The sequence below is a fragment of the Castanea sativa genome, chromosome 9, assembly GCF_040712315.1.
Source record: "Castanea sativa cultivar Marrone di Chiusa Pesio chromosome 9, ASM4071231v1".
In the NCBI taxonomy this organism is placed as follows: domain Eukaryota; kingdom Viridiplantae; phylum Streptophyta; class Magnoliopsida; order Fagales; family Fagaceae; genus Castanea; species Castanea sativa.
In genome coordinates, this window is record NC_134021.1 from 29,056,602 (window position 1) to 29,078,532 (window position 21,931).

A 21,931-nucleotide genomic window follows, 5' to 3' on the forward strand; every position below is an offset into this window, starting at 1 on the left:
CAATCCCCACTAGGCAAAAGGCCAAGGGTTACTCAATGGATTCAGTAGTCCTCTTAGCTGGTGAATGTTAGGAGCATACCCCTGACATTAACCACATTTCCTAACATACTCTTGAGAGCATTTCTGCAAGCTCGACCACCAATACCCCTGTGTCAAAGCTCTATGAGCAAGTGACTTGCCCCTATATGGCTGCCACAAATCCCTTCATGTAATTCTTCTAGCAAAATTTCAATGGCCTCGAGATGAACACACAGCAAGTATGGTCCTGAGTATGAGAATTTGTACAGTTTTTGGTCCTCAGAAAGCCAAACACTTGGCGCCTTCCTACGACCCTTCTCCGCCTCAACCCGGTCATCGGGTACAATTCCCTCCTTCAAAAATGCGACCAATGGATCTTGCCAGCTAGGGCAAACCCTCATTGAATTAACTTCTACTGGAGGTAGCTCATTATAAGCAGGCGTCATATAACTTTCAACAAGTACGATCCGAGGCAGATCCTTCTTACTAACTGTGGCCAAACTTGCAAGTGAATCAACATGGGAATTCTTACCCCGAGGAACTTGCTCAAGCATAAAAGAATGAAAGTCCATTGACAGTCGCTTTACTCGATCTAAATACCAAAGCATCCTTGAATCCTTCACCTCATACTCTCCCAAGATTTGTCCAACTACAAGTCTTAAATCACAATATACTCTTATAGCCTTACCCCCAAGCCTTTGCACTACATTCACACTTGCCAACAAGGCTTTATACTATGCTTCATTTTTTGTTGTTGAAAACTCGAGCTCGAATGACTTCTCCAAAGTAATACCGTTTGGCGAAACCATCACAATCCCTATTCTTGATCCTTTTTTGTTTGTTGCACCATCCACGAATAATTTTCAGGAACATTGAGCTACCACTGTTCCCACATGCATAGGCCCTTCAAGTCTTTTCCCTGCCTCCGAGCTTCCCAGCTCCTCAGCAAATTCGGCTACTAAATCTGCTAGAACTTGAACCTTCACAGCTATTCGGGGCATGTATTTGACATCAAATGCTCCGAGCATGGCCCCCCATTTGGCCACCCTTCCCGTATAATCTGATTTTTGGAGTAATGCTTGTAAGGGCAACTGAGTCAAAACGACCACAGTATGTGCCTGAAAGTAATGGGGAAATTTCTTGGTGGCATGAATGATAGCAAGAATTGCTTTCTCCAAGTATAGATACCTAACCTCAGCCTTTTGCAGGGATTTGCTGACATTATACACTGGTTCGTGAATTCTTTCGTCCACACGTAGCAAGACCAAACTTATGGCCTGCCGAGCTACAGCCACATAGGCATATAAAAATTTCTCCTTTTCTGGTCTAGACAAGATTGGTGGATGGGCCAGATACGCCTTCAGCTCCGCAAAAGCTCTATCACATTCTTTCGCCCATGTAAAGTCCTTCCACTTATGCAATAACTGAAAAAAAAGGTCTGCACTGTTCTGTAGACTTTGATATAAACCTATTCAAAGCTGTTGTCATTCTAGGTAGGTGCTAAACTTCCTTCGGGTTTTGAAGAGGATGCAAATTGTGAATGGCCTTAATTTGGTCGGGGTTAGCCTCAATCCCGCAATGAGTTGTCATATATCCCAGAAACTTCTCTGATTTGACACCAAAGGAACATTTTGAAGCATTCAAACACAGCTTATGTCTCCGTAAGATTGCAAAAATATCATCGAGGTTTAACAAGTGTTCGGTCTTATCTTTACTTTTCACCACCATATCATCAATGTAAGCTTCCATGTTTCTTCCCAACCAACTCTTAACCATTCTTGTTACCATTCTCTGATATGTTGACCCAGCATTTTTTGTCCAAATGGCATTACTCTGTAATGAAAGTTTCCTATTGAAGTGAGGAAGGCAGTTATCTCTTGGTCCGACAATGCCAAAGGAATCTGGTGGTAGCCTTGGAAAGCGTCTAGGAAGCTCATCCTCGGATGCCCAAATGTTGCATCCACCAATTGATCACTTCTGGGAATCGGAAATGGGTCTTTTGGACAAGCCTTGTTGAGGTCTGTGAAATCTACACACACTCTCCACTTTCTCGACTTCTTCTTTACCACTATTGTATTGGCCAACTATTTAGGGTAGAAAACCTCTTTGATTGCTCCAACCCGTTTAAGTTTACTGACCTCGTCCTTAACAGCTTCAGCACGCTCTTTTAAGGACCGTTGAGGTATTTGTCTCTTCGGAGTAGCACTGGGTTAACATTCAAATGATGGCAAATAAATTCAGGATCAATTTCGGGTGCTTCATATGCATTCCATGCAAAGACGTCAAGATTGTCCTTCAAAAATTCCACCAATTGTGCTTTATACATTGTTGGGAGTAGAGACCTAACATGAAAGTATCGATCTACGTCTTCCCAAATAGTGACCCTTTCCAACTCCTCACATGATATTGAACTATCCGAGGAGGCTGGGGGCCCTAGCTGTGATTGCTATAACGTCGAGACTACTTCGAAAGATCTCAATTCAGCAATGCGGTGATTAATTGATGCCACCATGCATTGCTTAGCTGTTGACTGACATCCCACCAATTCAACCACCTTTCCATTAGTGGGATACTTCACATTGACATGCAACATAGATGCAATTGCCCCCATAGCATGCAACCATGGTCTGGCCAAAATGGTAGTTTATGGCAATAAGGCATCCACTACTATAAAATCCACGCACACCGTCCTATCCCCAGTTAACACGGGCAATCAAATCCTCTCTCTTGGGATAGTGGAGCTCCCATCAAACCCAAACAACGGAGAGTCATATCGGTCTGAATCCTCAAGTTTGAGCCCCAAACCTTTAAACAAGTTCGGGTACATTATATCAGCCCCACTACCTTAGTCAATCATCACCCTCTTAACATCATACCCTGATATCTGCACGGTCACCACCAAAGCATCGTCGTGTGGCTGAATGGTTTCCAACTTGTCATCCTCCAAAAATTCTATGATTGATTGATCCAAGACTTTGCATCTTTTACTCGAGTTTTCTTCTCTAGGGCTTTCCACTTGTGTTGTCATCACCATTACACCTTTAGCTAGGTGAGGCTCTTTTTCTCATGGTTGTGAAAATAACATTTATTGTCCCCAAAGGTGCCTGAGGGGCGCCACTATTGTGTGATCCATTCCCAGGCCAGTCCACTTGATTACCTGACTGTTGCAGGAATTGTTTCAATTTGCCCGCCTTCACTAATTGATCCGAAAAGGTTTGCAAGGTCCTACAATCCTCTATAGTATAACCCTGATCTTGGTGATACTGACAATACAAGCTTTGATTTCTTTTAGTGGGGTCTCCTTCCATCTTGTTCAGCCATCTAAAGTAAGTCTTGTGTTTGATTTTGTCCAGAACTTGATATATTGGTTCCTTAAACACCAAGTTCACCATTTGAGGAGCAGCAACCTCATGGGACATTTGATTGTAATATTCCCTCCTTGGTCGGGCAGACGAAAACTGGCCTCTTGAGTTATCCCTCTGATCATTGGTAGGAACCTTATTTTTTACCTCGAGAGGAACTTTGATTGTCCTCGACCCTTTTATGCTCTTTGATCCGGTCCATTAATTGGTGCACATTCAGAGGGGGTTTCATGGTAAGTGATTTCCACAAATTGAAATTCGTGGGGAGACCCACCTTAAACGTCCACACGACCACATTCTCGAAATCCCCAGCAATTTCATTATAAAGATCCCAATAACGATCAGAGTAAGTCTTCAATGTTTCTCTCTCTCTCATTGACATTGAGAGCAACGAATCCAAAGGTTTGGGAACTTGGCTACAAGTCAGGAATCTTGCCCCAAAATCCCTGGTCAGCTCCTCAAAAGAATGTATCGATCCTTCCGCTAGACTATCAAACCACTTCATTGCCATCGGTTCGAGGCATGAGGGGAAGACCTTACACATCAAGGCCTTATTCTTTGAGTGAAAAGCCATCCTTTGGTTATAATGGCTCATATGTTCAACGGGGTTAGTCCTATCATTATAGATGGTGAAAGTAGGCTGGTTGAAGTGGTGAGGGAGCTCCGCCTGCTCAATACGTCGAGAAAATGGAGAACGAGATATTTGAAGGAAGGCTTTACCCATGGCGTCATGACCTTGACCCCTCCTTGGTGGAGTAAGTAGTTTCTTACGATAGGGTTTTCTTCCTGAGGTATGTCGGGAAGATGACATAAATGACTCACTGGAGGGAGTCTTGCTCCTAGGCCTATAACTTTCATCACTATCAGAACTCGAGTACTAGCCTGAAGAAGGGGTCTTGTCATCTCTCCCTCGTGTCTTGCGCTGAAGACGTCTACATAGCCGCTCTAACTTTCTCTCTAGATCATACACTTCATCATCTAGTGATTGACGGCTATCCTCCGGCTGCCCCGTTCGCCTTGAAGAAAAAGATGCCTCCTGACTATGTGTAAAAGCCTCGTGGCGATCTCTTCTCCGCTCCAAATTGACAAACCGGTCCCTACATTAGGAGCCAATGAACTCTTGCGATCCGCTTTGTCGATGATCAGACATAATCATGAAGTCGCACAAGGATATTCAAAGATTTTCCATAGACGGTGCCAATTGTAATGGTGAAAAAGCAGTTTAGAAACTTTTTGACTTAAATGTGGACTGTACAATTTTTTCTATCATAATGAATTTGTTTAGAGATGGGAAGTCAAATCTAATTATGATATCTAATATACAAACAGGGAAAGTTTACGTCGTAAAACTGCATGAGAAAGAATGCTCCTTCCATTACTTCACAGTTTAAGAACTGGTTAAAAAATACAAGTGTTAGTCCTTAGGTCTAGTCTGAGGTTTGGATCACAGATTGATGGACTTTTCTCTCTCTCTCTCTCTCTCTCTCTCTTCTCCTTTGCATTTGGATCTTCCTCTTGCTTTTATATCCAGCTACAACTTATTTGAATCTTACACTTGAAGGGCTAAGATTGCATTCCTAGAGCCCCTGTCCCATCCGGAACAAACTAGCACGCTTTTCCCTGCATCCTTAGCTATGCCACCACAATTCACGGTCACTTCTTCATTAATGCGGCCAGAGAAGTGGTTGTCTTGCATTTAATGAGAGGGGATAACTTCTACACCCTTCTTTCTTCATCCTTCTTGTATTCTATGCCAAGCCCACTTTCTCTCTTCTTTGATGTTCTAACTTTATGCACCTCACATAACTGGTGCTTGTCACCAAGGTCCGAGATGCGTTCTTAGAAATTACCTTAATCGCCCCTTAACTTATACGGGGGGTCCTCGTCCCCACACTCCATATTTGCAAAATTTCTTAAAAATCAAAGGTTAATAGCTATGTCTTAAATAAAATATTTAAATTTCAAATTTTTTTAGTCTAAAACTATACATAAAAAATAAATTTATAGATATAATAGTAAATAAATTCAATTTTATGCATAGTTTTAGACTATAAAAACTATTGAACTTTTTTTTTTGCCATACCATTGAAGGGAGAAATATATTACAAAGGTGAAGTTACAAAAGTGTAGAACCAACTGGAAAACAACAGCAATAGTGCAGTGGCAAATGTGTTGCCACTTAGCTACCGACCAAATGTCCTTTACTATTACATGAGGAACCCAAAAAACATCACAATGAAGGCCATTCTGGTTCAAGAAATAGTAGTCGGCAAGCCTAGTACTGTCCAGCCAGTCAGTGGCACTTCCTTCTTGTTAGTCTGTGTAAGACCCTTGTTGTCACTGATAAACAAAATACACTGAAAAACTTGCTCTTTGGCTGCCAATCCAGCTTCAATCACAGCCTCCAACAGTGCTCTAGTGGAAGTTCTAGTAGTGCTACTTGCTACTCCAAAAAACACCTTATCTCCCTGCAATGTTAGTGCTTCATACGCAATACCATATTTACATTGTCTCCTACTTCTAGCTCCTGCAATTTTGATAAATAATTGCCAGTCCTCTGCTACTGACTGATACCTTGTGCTGGAGTATCTGCTATCTCTGATTCTCGGGGTCTGATTGCTTGAGAGTGTGTCCTTGTACCTGAAAGAGAAGGTTTGAGAAATTAGGATAATTTCTATTGGGTTAGGTATAATACCCTGATGAACCACTTTATTCCGATAGGTCCAGATAGTCCATAGCATGATAAATACATCCTACAGATAATACATAGAATCCGGATCCCCAAATCATGTCTAGGAATGATTTGTTTCAGCCAATGTTGAACAGACAAGTTGCTGAAATCCGAAGTGTGGATGGCAAGAGTAGAGCCATGCCAACAAGCCCTTGTGAATGGACAGAGAAGGAAGAGGTGAGTAAGACTTTCCTCCTCCTCAGTACACTTTGGGCATAGTCTTTCTTTGGAGATACCCCTAACATGAAGATTAAGAAAAGTTGGTAGACAATTGTTCAAAAGTTTCCAAAAAAAATTATTGATTTTCAAAGGAACTTTTATTTTCCAAAAGGACCTCCACCAACCCGATTGTGTTTGAAAATGCCTAGATTGACATACACCATCCCTGCTTAAAAGGTCATAGGCCTTATGCACTTGATACTCCCCATGCTTTGCAAATCTCCAACAAAGTTTTATCTTGCACAGAATTTGTCTTGGAGATAGGGATTTGAAGAATTGTTGAAGCCTGAGGAAACGGGTATAGATTTCTAACCAAATCAGCCTTCCAACTCCTAGTGCTATGAACTTTAAGACTTATCTTGATTGATCTTGGTACAAAAATTTCGTGTAAAGTATTTTATCATCCGCATTTTTGGAGGATTATCTTATTTATCTTAAGACTTCGTTTAATTCCTAAAAAATCAGTTAGTTAAAATACAGAAAGAGATGAGAGAAAGAAGAGATTGGAACTCTTGCTACATGAAATATTGGACAATACCACTCAATCACAAAGCTCTTGCCAAATACAATGTTACGATCTTGTTGACTATTAAGACCTACACACTTCTGTTTTGTTGATTGTTTGTTTTGCTTGCTGCCTTTGCTAATGGAATGAATAAAATACTTATCCATTAGAAGGAAAGAAACTAATATGTGGTTCATGATGTATTTTATCTATTATCATCTCCAACCATCATTAGGTCATTCTCAAACACCCAAGTTCCACTTAAGTCCTGCACACCTGTTACAAACTAATTTGTCACCTAATGTTAGCCACTTATCACACTCCACCTTCACATCTTACACATCCATTACATCATAAGATGGCTCCAAATAAGTAATACTCCAAATACCCCATTGATTGGGCTCTAATATCCCATAAATTTTAAAATAAGATATTGGACCATTTTTTTATTATAAAAAGCTATTGGATTATTGTTGGGTAGATAAACAAAACAAAAAAATATATAGAAAAAATTTTCCTACAAACTTTATAATCAACAATATAGAAAGATTATTATTATATTTCAATAATTATATATTATCATATTAAGTGAGTTATGTGTATTGTATATATATGTCATTTTTGTTGTAATTTTGACCAAATTTGTAACTAAATCCTGTCCAAAAGATATTGAATTGAATTATTACAAAAAATAATGTTATGTTAACAACATTTTTATGATAAATCATAAGTAACGAACTATTATTAATAGTTAAAAAAATAATACTAATAATAATATCACATTAGAATTAATGACTACCTTATGAAATTATTATTTTTAAAAACCATAATGCATTACAGAAAAGCATACTAGCTAGGGGTACATATCTTTTCCTATGTGTCCCTTTAAGAAAGACACTAGATTATTAATTATTAGGGGTACATTATATATTAATTTATCACGTGAGACGTGAGCATCTTGAAAACCTAAATAAATGACTTAGTGATACCGTACACGTGGCATCAAACTGATGGTACCTGCATGGGAGGAAGCTTACGTAGCTTTTTTAGTGGGACCATCGCCGTTAGATTTCGCCACGTGTAGTTTAAAAACAGGAAAACTGATGGCTACTGTGCGACGCGCGTGCAGTTAAGTGACTGGTCCACACGCTGTACCTAACAGTAGTGGGCTCCACCAAAAATCCTTTGGCCGACACTTGAAAAAAATATTTAGAATGGAATATAAGACTTTTGCATTGCTGCCTTTCAATCTTACCCTATTTTAACGTTCAGCTCAAAATTTTCTGCATTTCTAGATGTGCCTGATACTTTCTGATTCTCTTACACCCCACTGTTGTTTTATTAATTTGGGCAACTCACCTTGAATGGTTTGTTTTGATTTTGATATGCACATGAAAAAAAAAAAAAAAGAATAGAAAGAAATAGAGTTTAAAATTCTAATTTTTCTAAACCTGTTTGGCAGATTCAACTTTAGTTTATAATTGAGGGCTAAAGGCACCTTTTAATTTGGCTAATTAAATCTTAATGTTTAGAATACCACTCAAGAAGAATTCGTTTATTTTTGTGTAATTTTTTCTGTAGAAAAATATTTACAATTGAATTTTTTTTTAACAAAAAAATTACTTGCTTTTTGGTGTTAGATTATGTTTCTAAAACTACTATGGAAAACATTTTTTTGACATTTTTTTCATCCAAAATATCAAAAAAAAGATTCTATGTATTCTTTTATGTAGATATTAAATAAAAACTTAATTCACCACTTTAAAATACTAATGCAGAATAACCGAACCAACCTAAAAATAAGAACATTTCAAATAAATTATTGAAGATTACACTAATAAAGACAATTAAAATAAGAGCATGAAAATTTAAAAAAGGAAAAAGAAAAATATAAACAAAACTTACTCCTTGACATGCATAATACAAAACTTGAAACCTTAAAAAAGAGAAAAAAAAAAAAAAAAAAAAAAAAACTCTTGAATTTTTTCTTTTTTTTGGGGGGGGGGGGGGGGTTGATTCTTGGAGTTTTAAGATATATATATATTATAGGTTCAAGGTTATTTTGGTCATATTGTAGGCTCGGGATACTTTAGTATTTTTAGCGTTTTGAGGATATTTTGGTCATTTTGAAAATTTTATGGGTATTAAATTCTTAGGGTACTTTTGTTATTTTAGAGACTTTCAAATTATTTTGGTCATTTTAAAGATTTTACGGTATTTTAGACGTTTTGAGGCTAGGGTCCGATCATTTTTATGATTTTTTGAATATTTCTATCGATTTAGGGATATTCTAGTCTTTTTAGAAGTTTTGAGGAAATTGTAACCATTTTGAATGTTCAAGTGGCCTTTGGCAGTTTTGAAAGTATTTTAATCATTTTGAAAATTTTAGTGCTATTTTTATTATTTTGGAGGATTATGTTCTGTTGAGGTTGAAATTGTTTTACTGCCCCCAAAAAGGTGCTTTTTAATCGACAAAAATAATTGCATTTTCATTAAGTTTTTCAACTATTCCATACACCTAAAAATAAAGAAATAAATTTTCATAAAAAAATTTTATGTTGAAACTAAGATGATCTTAGTGCTTGTTTGCAACAAAGATAATGAAAAATCTACGACTCTAATGACCTCCTCTCCCCCTCTCTCCCTCCTCAATCCAAGTGGGCTCTTAAAGAGAGTAGTAATCTTGGATGATTTTGTCTATGTTATTCGAATTGATGGGAAGAATTGATTTAGAGTATTTTTGTGTTGATTTCTCACGAAAATTAATTGGTTAAAATAGAGGTTTAACATTGAATGTTAATTGATTGAATAAATAAGATTTTTTTTTAAAGGCTTATTTAGGGTTGTAGTAATGGATTGATGATGTGGCAATATTAGAACATTTATTTGAAAAGAAATGTGGAGATTTTAAGAGCTCTATTTCGTAGAGTACCTTAAAAACTCTAAAGGATTCCAATCCTTGTAGCTTAGATGGCATATAAGAAACGGGCTTGGAGTGTGCGCTTGAAAGTCCATGAGCCTGTGATGGATGTGTTTTGTAGGGAAGTTCAATGAACCAGTGATCCATGGAACTGTTGAATAAACACATGCACCCAAAATCTCATGATTCATTTACTTTTGGTTTAATTACAATTAGTGCTAATTCTTTTGAACCCTGAAATATAGAAGATAGAGAAAATATCACTCCACTTGCAATGACAAACAAAATCAAATCTAGTCAACTAATAGCTTTATTTGGAAGAAAAAGAAACCAACTCAATTTTTCATAAATTTCACTTTCTAGTCCTGTTAATACTCGCTGTTTCAAAAAAGTTTTTCCTGCCATCTAAAGGTTTTTGTAGAATTTATAGGTTGATATGGAAGCCCACCAATTTTAACACTCACCTTTACGTATAGACTGAAACTACTTTTAATAGGTGAGGCTCAATACGTAAAATTTTAAATCGGAAGTAGAATGGAGGAGATAAGGATCGAACTCAAGATCTTATGCTCTGATACCATATTAAATCATCAATTCTCCCAAAAGTTTAAATTATTGAGATATAGTAAATTTAATCATTTAACTATACAATTCTAACAGTTTTTAACAACTAACCCTCTCTTCCGAAATTCTCTAGTTTCATTAATTTCAAGCATAGATAGAACTATTGTTTCTTTCATTTAGCAAATCCAACATTGAGTATTACTTATAATTAATTAGTTTGCTCTCATCATGTATGTTTATTGTATTAAATCGGTGATTATTATCGTGCTCCCCTTGCTAACGTGAATAGGGGACTCGACTTCTAAGTAACATGAACTTGAATTCAAGGGCTTGCTAACAAATTAAAAAAACAAAAAACGAAAATCAACAATGACATTTTGCCTCATCTTTGGGATAAGATCCTAAGATTTGGACCTTCACTTAGCAAAAACATACTATCCTAAAAGGATGCAAGAAAGGAGTAAGATATTTGAATACAATTATTGGTGCATTTATAGAAGAAACATGGTATCTCCCCAATGACAAGTGTGAAAATGAATAGGCTCTACATAACATGGGTAATTGTAGAAAAAAGGAAAAACAACAAGGACTTTAAAATAAATAACTAAAAGATTATGCTGGAAAGATGTTTCTTTTTTCTTTTCTTTTTTCTCCTGTGCATTCCATCCCTAGGCTTATCAGGATTATTAAAAAATTTGCGTTAACTTAAAAACTTTATTATGTGTGGCTAATATTTCTCTCTCAAGTTCTCGAGACAAGAAGACAATAGACTGTGCTTAAATCCTTGACTTCTCTTCCATCAATCAAGTTTTTGCTTCCCCGCCATCTTATTCCCTCACAAGTCACAACCCATACATACTAAAATTCTGCTATGCTGAATGATCAGAGGGCAAGCACCAGCCATGAGCAAGACAATCAGGACGAAGATGAACAAATCAGGGACATCCACGCCCTGACCCCACCTCAACCTCCACCTGTGAATCGTGGTCGTCGCAGAGAAGCTTGGGAAACGAGTAGCCATAGATCATCTTTGTCCATGGCTAGTGAAGGTGCTCTGAGTGAAAACTTCACAAGCATGAGTCGGGAGTTCAGTGCCTTAGTGGTTGCAGGTTCAACTTTTGACCATACCAGTAACAATGAGACTGAAGGTACAATTAATGGAAACAACTTGAGAAGGATTGGAGAGGAGGAGATGCTAGAGGAAGAGAATAACCCATTGGCTATTGTACCTGATAATAGCCCATTGGACCCGCCAGTTGCATCTCCTAGACGTGGTGCTACAGTAATCGGAGGTGGCTCTTCAACAACAAGCAATCAAACTGAGATTTCAGTGCAAAGAGTGAAGAAAGAGGAGGTGGACTCGAAGATTTCGGCATGGCAGAACGCGAAGGTTGCAAAGATAAACAATCGGTTTAAGAGAGAGGACGCTGTTATTAACGGGTGGGAAAGTGAGCAGGTTCAAAAAGCAACATCATGGATGAAAAAAGTTGAGGTGCGTAAAATTTCACTTTCACTCTCGTGCATGTTGATTTGTCCAATTTGTTTAGACCTCCCAAAAAATAAAAGAGGAAAGTTTTGTCTATTAAATTGTTGATCTAGCTATCTTTTCTGCAAGTAAATTCAGAGGGATCATGATGCTTCTTAGGACTAGAAGGAAAAGTTGTCCATGTAGAATTTCCAAATCTTGATGCTTGAGCATGCAGTTAAAATATTTTTCACCTTGTTAAAGACTTCATACCAGTACTAGTAGACCAAAGTTACTGAGACCAAAGTTACTGACTTTAGGGTCCCTATAGTGACTAGCTAGCTAGTGAGTTATGAGTAACGAAGTCAGTGTGCTCATATAAAAAGTTGAATTTCCCTTCTTTTTTTTTTTTCTTTTTTTTTTTCCCTTGCTGGAAACTGTTCAAAGAAGTGCTAATTTTTCTTTTTGAATCACTTATAGTTTTCAACTGGTTCATTTTTGGGGCATTAGACATTGCCAACAGCCCCTTTGAGTTCTTTCTAGTTACCCTGATTTCATGGCATTATAAATTATACCCTAAATTTGTTGGCTCAGCCTCCCAGGACTTTGTCATCAAATAATGCTTTACCTTCGATTATACAGGGAAGTCTTAAAAATATTTTTTAAAAAAAAGGGAAAGAAAGAAAGAAAGAAAGGAAGAAAGACGAAGAAGAATCTATTCCTTTTTAGTTGGAAGCCAAAAACTAAATAAAAAATCATGGTTAAAATGCGTAACTAACCTCTCACTTTTTTCAGTTTTTATTTCCGTCATTTAATTTTGTTTTTGTTCATTTTAATGTTTAAGTTTCAGATTTATTTAATTAAGGTATTTTTGTTAATTTTTGTTAAAAAAAAATTTTAAAAATATTATTTACCATTAATTGAATTTTTTTAATTTAAAAATTTTGAAAAAATTTTATAAAATTAAAAAATTAACCACAACATATAATAAAAATTGATGAAAAAAATCTTAATTAGATAAATTTAAAAGTTAAAAGAATAAAAATAAAATTAGAAGAATAAAATGAAATCTAAAATAAGTTAAAAAGCCAGTTTTACCTTTTACAAAAAAAAAAAATTATTTTATGCAATTCCTAAGGCGGTCATTTTGATGGACTCGATGATTGGGAATAGAAAAAATTATCTTCCTCTAATAATTGAAGTTAATTATTTATGTTATATAAAAAATTGTATATTTATTAGTCAAATCAAGCCCCCAGATCTTTTTTATTTTTTTGGATATAACCTGATGGTCAGGTCTACTAGAACTATAAGATGATATCCTACCGTTCCATTTTAAAGCACTAACTAAGGTAGTATTTCTTAGAATAAACAATAATATTTTCACATTGTCGTGTAGAGGAAACTAGAGGAGAAAAGAGCTAGAGCTCTGGAAAAGATGCAAAATGATGTGGCAAAAGCACGAAGAAAAGCAGAAGAGAAAAGGGCATCGGCGGAGGCTAAGAGAGGGACAAAAGTGGCCAGGGTTCTTGAAGTAGCCAACTTGATGAGAGCTGTTGGAAGAGCTCCTGTAAAACGGTCCTTCTTCTGAGATCATTACCGTTAGTTACCCTTGCTTTCCAAACAAATTTGGGCATAATAAATGCCCCACAATTAATAGGGACCCTTCACCTTTTGAACAATATTATAGGGTATCCTATTATTCCTATATGAGATGGGGCAGTGATTTGGCACCGAAAAAGAAGAGAATTCTATAATTTTTTGGGGTATTTTCTTTTCGAGTATTTGAAGTGTGTTAGAACTAAGAAATACCTAGTCCCAAAAACACCAAAAAGAAAAAGTGTGTTAGTGATGGTGATGAACAAACTTTTTTGGTTATGTACAGTAATGTAATATTGCTTCTTTTTCATGGCAGCTATAAAGAGATGATGCTTAATTAGCATGTACTTGTATATAACTACAACATTCCAGTTTGCTACTGATTGAATGGACTTTTGCTTGCATATTTCTTCCCGAAGATGGAGCTATATATGTTAGCGGTTGAAAAACTAGCTCTGGGTAGTTTGGAATATATTAATTAAGGAACGATGGTAGGTGATAGGAGCTCTTGCTGAAGCTAAGTACAACTTTGATCTTACGTATGAAGAGCACGGTATTCCATTGGGCAGCAGTTAATAAAGGAAAGAGTAATGCTACATACACAAATTATTTTATAATATTTTTATAAAGAGTTAATATAATTTTAATATTTTTTAAATAATTATTGCAACTAAAAATATAATGTTAGTGATAGATTCATATTAAAATTAGCAATAATTTGTAAAAATATTATAAAATAATTTAATTTTGTAACAGTAAGATAGTTTAAAGATTGTATTTGCGAGAGAATATACGCACATCCCTTCTTGAGGGGGTGTATTTATAAAAGGCACATGTTGAACCAAAAATCATCACGGTCCTTCTTTACTTTCAGTTGGATGGGACAAGCTCCCAAGCCTATATACGCTTGCTCTCCTTCCCGGATTGATTGGGAAACCCATGGAGGTACAGACCACTACTTCACATTTGATGCTGAAGGAAGGCCTATGGAGAGATAGGTGGCGCAATTAATGCGATTTTGACTGCTGTAATAGGTGGTGTAGCTTTTTAGGCTTTTAATAGCATTCAGAGAATGCTATTCTATCTTATTTTACCATTTTAAAAAATTACTTTATTAATTATATTATATTATTTTACAATACATCTAATATTTCAACTTTTATTTAAAATACAATACATTAAAATAATATAAATTATACAATAATAAAAAGATTCTCTATCTCTCATCTCTATTTGTCATTGCTGCTCTATCTCACCCTAGTTTCTATCATTGCCTCTCCATCTCAATCACACCACGACAAAGACACCACCACACCAAAACCACTATCATAGCAAACCTGTTATGACCCAAGAACCAAGCAGCAAACCTACCGTGACCTACCCAAACAAAACCCAAAAACCACCTGCCACCACCATCACCACCGTGAACCCACAGATGAGCCATAGCAAAAACCCACCCCCACCACCACCATGACGGCAACCCCCACCTCCACCACCATGAACCCACAAAAAATCCAATCCAAAATCAGCATCTATCTTGTACATCAGAATCATGGTTGTTATTTTACGATCTCACCTTACCAAAAAGTTTAAAATCATAGCAAGATCGCAAAAATGGTAGGATCGTATGTAGGATTGTAGGAGATCCTACCGATCCTACCATTTGACTTGATTTTTTTTTTTAAGTGGGATCCATTTGGGTAAGATAATCCACCAAAACCCACAAGCCCAACGGGTTATCAGAAGCCCAATAATGAATTGAAGTCCCAAATTTACCCCTATGTCAACATAAAATCTCAAAAAAACCTATAGTACTTAAGTTTAACGTTTTGGATGTTGATACTAGGAAGGATATAGATGATGAAATAGGATATGACAGTGATAGCGATTAGATTAGAAGAACCTTAGAATGAGAATTCTCTTTTGGATTTCATATTTGTAATTAGCTAATTTACCTTAGATTGAGAATTCTCTTTTGGATTATGTATTGTAAATTTGTAGTTTGCTAGTTTTTAGCCTAACTTATTTTGGATTTGGAACTTAGAATTTGGAAAACATTTTCCATATGTGTAGATAATATTTTGGTACTTAGTTGCTAATTAAACATGTATTGAACTTTTTAGATACATTATGTCAAAAATTAAATATATTTTGTTTCATTAGAATGATATAAGAACGATGTAGTGCGTTGAAATTACATTTTATGATGCAATTTTTTTTAAATGGATGGATTCATATTTTAAGTGATTATATAACATACAAAGTCACTATCAATAGGTTTTTTGCTTAAAATCTGAAAATAGGTAGGATCTTACGATCCACTATCCTACCTACCTCCCACGATCTTATGTAAGATCTCGATTTTGACAACCTTGATCGGAACCCACATCAAAAATTATCAATCTCTCTCTAATTTTTGTCCCTGCCTCTCCCTCACTTTCTCAACAACCAAACAAACAATCACCACCACGATGAGAATCAGTCACAGCCCCAATGCAAACACCAATTAAACCCACACCAAAACCCACCACCCCATATCTAGATGGACACCCACAGCAAAGAACCAAACCTAGAAACCGGCCACCATGCCACCACCACCAAACGTCGATCTCTATGCCGATCTTCACGCCGGTCTCCACATTGATCTCTACCATGTTGACCTCAATGCCACCACGCCGATCTCCATGCCACCACGTCGATCTCCATGCCACCACCGCACTAACCTCCACAGAGAGAGAACTAGAGAAAATGAGAGAGAATTAGATGCGGAAGAGGCAGAGAAATGAGAGAGAGATGTGGGAGACGGAGAGAAAAAATGGGAGACAGCTAGAGGAGAGAGAATAAATTAGTAAAAAAATATATACAAGCTACTACAGTACCATCTTACATATAAGATGGTACTATAGTAGTATTGTAAAAAAATTTACAATTAGCAACCTTGATGAAGCTTGGTTTTTGTGCGAAAATGGTAAAATTTGCCAATATATGGCATATAGCAGTGCCAGTGCGAATGCTCTAAGTCCGGCATGCCACCTATGTACGGTATTTTTATAAATGTAGTTCTCTAATGTAAAATTACTAGAATTCCCTCTGATTGTAAACTAGCTGCCCGTAATATATACAATGCTTCATTTGATTTATGTGTTTGTTTGGGATCAGCTTATTTAGTTAAAATTGAAATTTTTTTGCTGAAAGTACTATAAATAAAGTTAAAATATAGCTAAAATAGTATAGCGGGATCCGTGAATAGTACCAAAAAGTGCAATAGGACCCATAAATAATAACAAAAAAAAGCTTAATAGTATAAAAACTAGCTTTTTAACAACATAAACTCCTACCACACACAAATTTTCTCCACCTCATAGGGGGGATGAGGCGGGGACAAGTTAGAAAGAGTTACCCTTGATCCGAAGCCACACCCCCTCCCCCAATGTCATCCCTAACTTACTCTATAATAGATAAAGGAACCATTATCATAATAAAATATGGAGACTTAACTTTTGAGAAAATTTTATCATCTACCTTTCCTTGTTATATCGGTCAATTTTGCATTTCGCCATCTCATTTTTATTCTCCTTCCCTCTCTCTCTCTCTCTCTCTACCCAATATGAAACTAATCTAAACATGCCATGTGCCTTGTTAGTTTAAGACTAAATTCTGTCAGAGTTGATTTGTGAAGGTTCTAAATAGAGAAAGTGAGCCCAAACACCCCCTTGAGTCCTTTTGAGTGTAATAAAATGGGGAAAGTCAAGCCCTAAATTCAATATTCAATGAATAGATACTAATGGTGCATCACAAGAATAAACCCAAAATGCTAGACAACAAAAGGTTGAAGAATATGCAAACGCATTAAACATGAAATGAATTATACATACAACATGAGAGAGAGAGAGAGAGAGAGAGAGAGAGAGAACTCTAGTGCACTAGCACATTCAACCTAAGACCTCATTTTTTTAGATGTTCTTAAGTTGCTTAGACAATTTTTGTGTGGTAAACAGAGCCAACTCAACTATAAATGTAACTGATGCAATCGCCTAAAGCTCTCACTTGTAAAGAAAATTATACATATATATATAATATTTATCTATATATTTTAATTACAAAAAAATATTTTTTAATCATTTTGTTGATCAATAAAATGCATTAAAAAAGACTCAGTTGTATCCTAAAATGTTAGAGATTAAAGAGGCCCCACTATATCACTATTTCAAAATTTATTTTTTAGTCAATACACTATCACTACACACAGTTGATAGCAATGACAGGACAACACACTGGCGCACAAAGGCCATAGCCCATCAAAGCTCACAGCTGGTCGGCTGGCCCACACACACTAACCCACGGCCCACACTCAATCTCAATGTTAATCATAGCATAACACCCAGTGCACTGTACGTGTATCTTTTAAACTTTTACTTTGTACTTTATCAATTATGGTAAGTTATCACATTAATTAATAATTTGATATATATCATATCAACCTATTAGTATTACAGTGATACTAATTTATTTTACCTAATTATGCCAATAGAATAAAATACTTCAATTAATGTATATAATTATTTTAAAGTGCTAGATTCTTTTTCAAATGCATATACTACTTATAGATTATTACTTAAAATACCTTTTATGGTTGAATATGCGGCAAGAAGTTTTTCATAACTAAAACTAATAAAATCTTATTTAAGGTTTACTATGTTACAAGAAAGATTAAGTAGATTAGCCATATTATCAATTGAAAAAGAAATGTTAGAGGAATTTAAATACAAAAAATTAATTAGTAATTTTGCATCTCAAAAAGTTAAAAAAAAAAATTTTAAATAAAAAACAAAAAAGCTACACTTAAAATTTTTGCCTAAGATTCCCAAAATTGTTAAGCGGACCCTAATGATAAGTACAATTTTTCAAGGAGTAATCAATGAAACTTGTGTTAGATCTTATGGGGAGCTTTATATAGCAGCTTTGGGACGTTCTTATTAGGGACTGGTATTTGAATAGTATGTGAAGCTATGGACACCCGTGCTATTAAACAAGGGGCAAACTTCATATTTGTTTTAGTTTAGATGAAGGATTGACATGTTTTAGTCATGGTTAAGAAAATAAGCTGACTAAACATAATTGGCTGCACATTCCCAACTAAATTCGACCCCTAAGAGCATCCAAATCAGTGGATGTAAAGTCTTGCATAATAGAAAAAAAATATAAATTTTACACATTTTATCTAAAAAATGCTCCACATTAGTGCTTCTAAAAGTGTGCATATTTGCATATTTGCTACAATAACCGTGCATATATGCACGATTACTATAACTCTTCTATTTAATATTTTAATATTTATTTCTCTCTCCTTTTTGTTTCTCTCTCAGATCAGCTCTCTTTCTCTCATCTCTCTCACTGTAGCTCGCTAGGTTTCTTTCTCTCTCTCTTCCTCTAGCTTCCATTCGGGTTGCTCTCACTCTCACCTCACCTCATTGAATGAAGAAAAAAGTGCTCGAAAAAAAAGAAGTGAAAACTGGGTCGAAGCGACATTGTTCTATCTTCCTCTCTGCTTTCTCTTCTCAAAGTGCTTTCAATGTGTTCGACGAAAGTCCCAAAAGAGAGTGATAAAGTAGTGTTAGATCAGAGCGTGTAGTGAGAGAGAGAGAAAAACAATAATTTCTCTCGCTGCCCCATGCTGCCGATCATCAAACCCAGTCAAATCATGTTGCCGATCGTCATGACTGGGTTTCAGATTGAATGGGTGTGGAGTGATCATTGGTGAATGTGATTTGGTTTGTGAGAGAGAGGGGTAGGGAATAATAAAAAATTGTAAAAAGAATGAATATTTTATTGAATAAATGTGTAGAATAGATAAACTGATGTGGGTGTTTTGTAAAAATGAGTGTGTAAAATAGAAAAAGTAGTCTTTTGTACAAAATATATGGAAACTTTGCATCTACTGATGTGGATGCTCTAAGGAAGCTACTTAATATGGCAGAATTTATAAAAATTAGCCAATAAATCTGAATGCTTTTTTGGGCTAAAAAAGGTCAATTGTGACTTTAGCAACATAAAGCAAGAGTTAAAGGTGTTCATCTAGTTGAAAGTAGTTGGCACCTGACCTTCCTCATAAATCCTCAGATTTTGCAAGTGCCCCAGCCCATTTAGTAAGATCCACATTTTTGGCTTATAAAAACAATCTAAAAATAGTCTACTTATACCCTCCAAATCAGACTCTCTTAAATCTCTATAAAAGTTATATGAGCTTGGGTCATGCAAAAGAAAATAAAATGTTACAAAATACCAAAATTGGGCCTAGAAAAAAGGTTAGGCTTGGCTTGCACTGGGCTAGTAGGAATTTTTATTTTTTCTATTTTGATACGACTATCTATCCTCTTTTTGTTTCATCACTACCTCTTTAATACTGAAAATTCTTATTAAAGATGACAAAACACCTTCAACCTAAGTAGAATTGACATTTTTTGCTTCTATCTGGAATTGGAGACGAGACATCTTAATCTGATCCCTCGATCTATTATCATCCCTAATTTTTAAGGGATAGTATAGTAAAACAAATAATATATCATAAAACAATGATAATTAAAATTAGAATTTTCTCCCTTGCTCCTGTAAGGCCCCAAAATTGTAGTAATCCACCATTAGGAGCGAAGCCAGAAATTTTTGTTTGGGGGGGCTAAGTTGTGGCACTAATATATTTATCAAGATAATTTCGCACACACATATATATACATACACACTTTTTTATTACACACACACACACACACACACACACACACACATATATACACACATTTTATAATTTCATAAGTTATATATGTATATATACATATATACACACACACACACCCAACAACAACAAAAAACTTAGTATTTTCAATCAAAATTATATTTGATGGTGATTTTTCATAAAATAAATTCATTTTTACCATTTTCATAGTGAAATTCTTAAAAAGTATTATTTTCGATACAAATTAACAAATTTTATATTAAAGTTAGTAAAAAAAAAAAATCTTTCCATTGAACTAATGCAATTTTCAAAAACTGATCCAAAACTTGGAGGAATAAGTTTAGCTACAAACATATTTGAAGCTATTTTTCTCTAAACCATTATGTGGCTACTAAAAGGACATTTCATGTACTGTTTTAGTGACAATATTTTTTTTAATGAGTTAATAACTTGTTAATCGCCACATAATGAGTTGAAAGAGATAGATTTAAACATGTTTGATGCCAAACTTTATCAAATATTTTACAAATATAAGAACACATTTTACAATAAAAAATAGAATTGAGAAAAATAAAGTTATATCTCTATAACTATTAGACAAATTATTTTTGTAAGGGCATCATTGGACTGATTCAATTATATGAGGGGCTAACTCTTATTTTTGTATACTAAATTTTTTAAATATAAAAATAATTATATATATTAAAAAAAAATTCAAAATTTCGGGGCGCCTTGGCCCCAACCTATTACTTACCTCCGCCCGGACCACCATTTTAGTGCAGAAGAATATAATGAATTCCCATATTTAAAGGTGCAGTTGAAAATCTTTATTTTTATCAACCCAAAGAATTTAAATTTTGACAACTTTGTTCCAGGCGCAAGATCCAAGCTTCTGCGTGAATTTTGAAATCAATATATAATTTCTGGTAGTGGTCGTGAATAAGATTGTCTATGTCTTTTTTTTTTTTGCTAAGCAGATTGTCTATGTTAATGGCATAAAAAGAGAAAGAACTATAAAGCTTGATTAAAATAAAAAGAAATCACCGAAAGCCGTCAGAAGTGACATATTTGTCATAAACAGTAAAATGCATATTTATATTACGTTTTACAAAGAACTAGGACCATGAGTCCGTGATTCACTAGTGACTGGTGTTAACAATGTCCCACGTTTGGGAATTAAGAAAAAGGATTGACACCGAAATGGATCCTACATATCAAATTTTATTGTCTAGTAGTCAAAGGTAAGGCCGAAAAAGAAGATATTCAAAGATCTATCGTCCGGGCCTGCTATTCTTTTATCGAAGCAAGTGATCAAGACTATGCTGTTGCTGCTTAGGCTTTCTATTCTTTTGCTTTTGTCTTCGTTTTATAATTTATTTTTTCTCTTTTGGTGCTGCTCTCTATCTCCTAACCCCATTTTCAATTCCTACCCAACTAACTTTTGATGTCGTTAGCATTACGAGGAGTACAATGATTCTAAAGTCAGAAATTTTTTTACAAAATATTCCACAAAGGAGTTACCGTTAGACTATAGGATGATATTATTGATGGGTTGAGATGAAAATCAATAAAAGCCTATTAATTTAATTATTATAAAAAAAATGTGTTTATAACATTTGTAACGATAAAAAATACAACTTATCAACTTAATGAAGATTTTTATTATTTGCTGTCACAATAAACTTGTTTAGAGATGGGAAGTTATTGAGGCTCATTTTTGAAAAAGCCTGTCGACAGGAAGAAGCCCAACAATATGGGCAAGAAGAGAGTTAGCGAATTGATAGAAATGAACCATTAACGGCCAGAATAATGAATCACAGG

At 35.3% G+C, this 21,931-nt stretch overlaps 1 protein-coding gene across 1 annotated transcript; it reads left to right on the top strand.

Moving 5' to 3' along the window:
* Window positions 1-10,964: 10,964 nt before the first annotated feature.
* Window positions 10,965-13,801, top strand: LOC142610564 (remorin 4.1). The gene is made up of 2 exons (XM_075782404.1): window positions 10,965-11,811; window positions 13,184-13,801. The coding sequence occupies exons 1-2, from the start codon at window positions 11,191-11,193 to the stop codon at window positions 13,373-13,375; spliced, it is 813 nt and encodes a 270-aa protein (XP_075638519.1). The 5' UTR covers window positions 10,965-11,190; the 3' UTR covers window positions 13,376-13,801.
* Window positions 13,802-21,931: the final 8,130 nt, after the last annotated feature.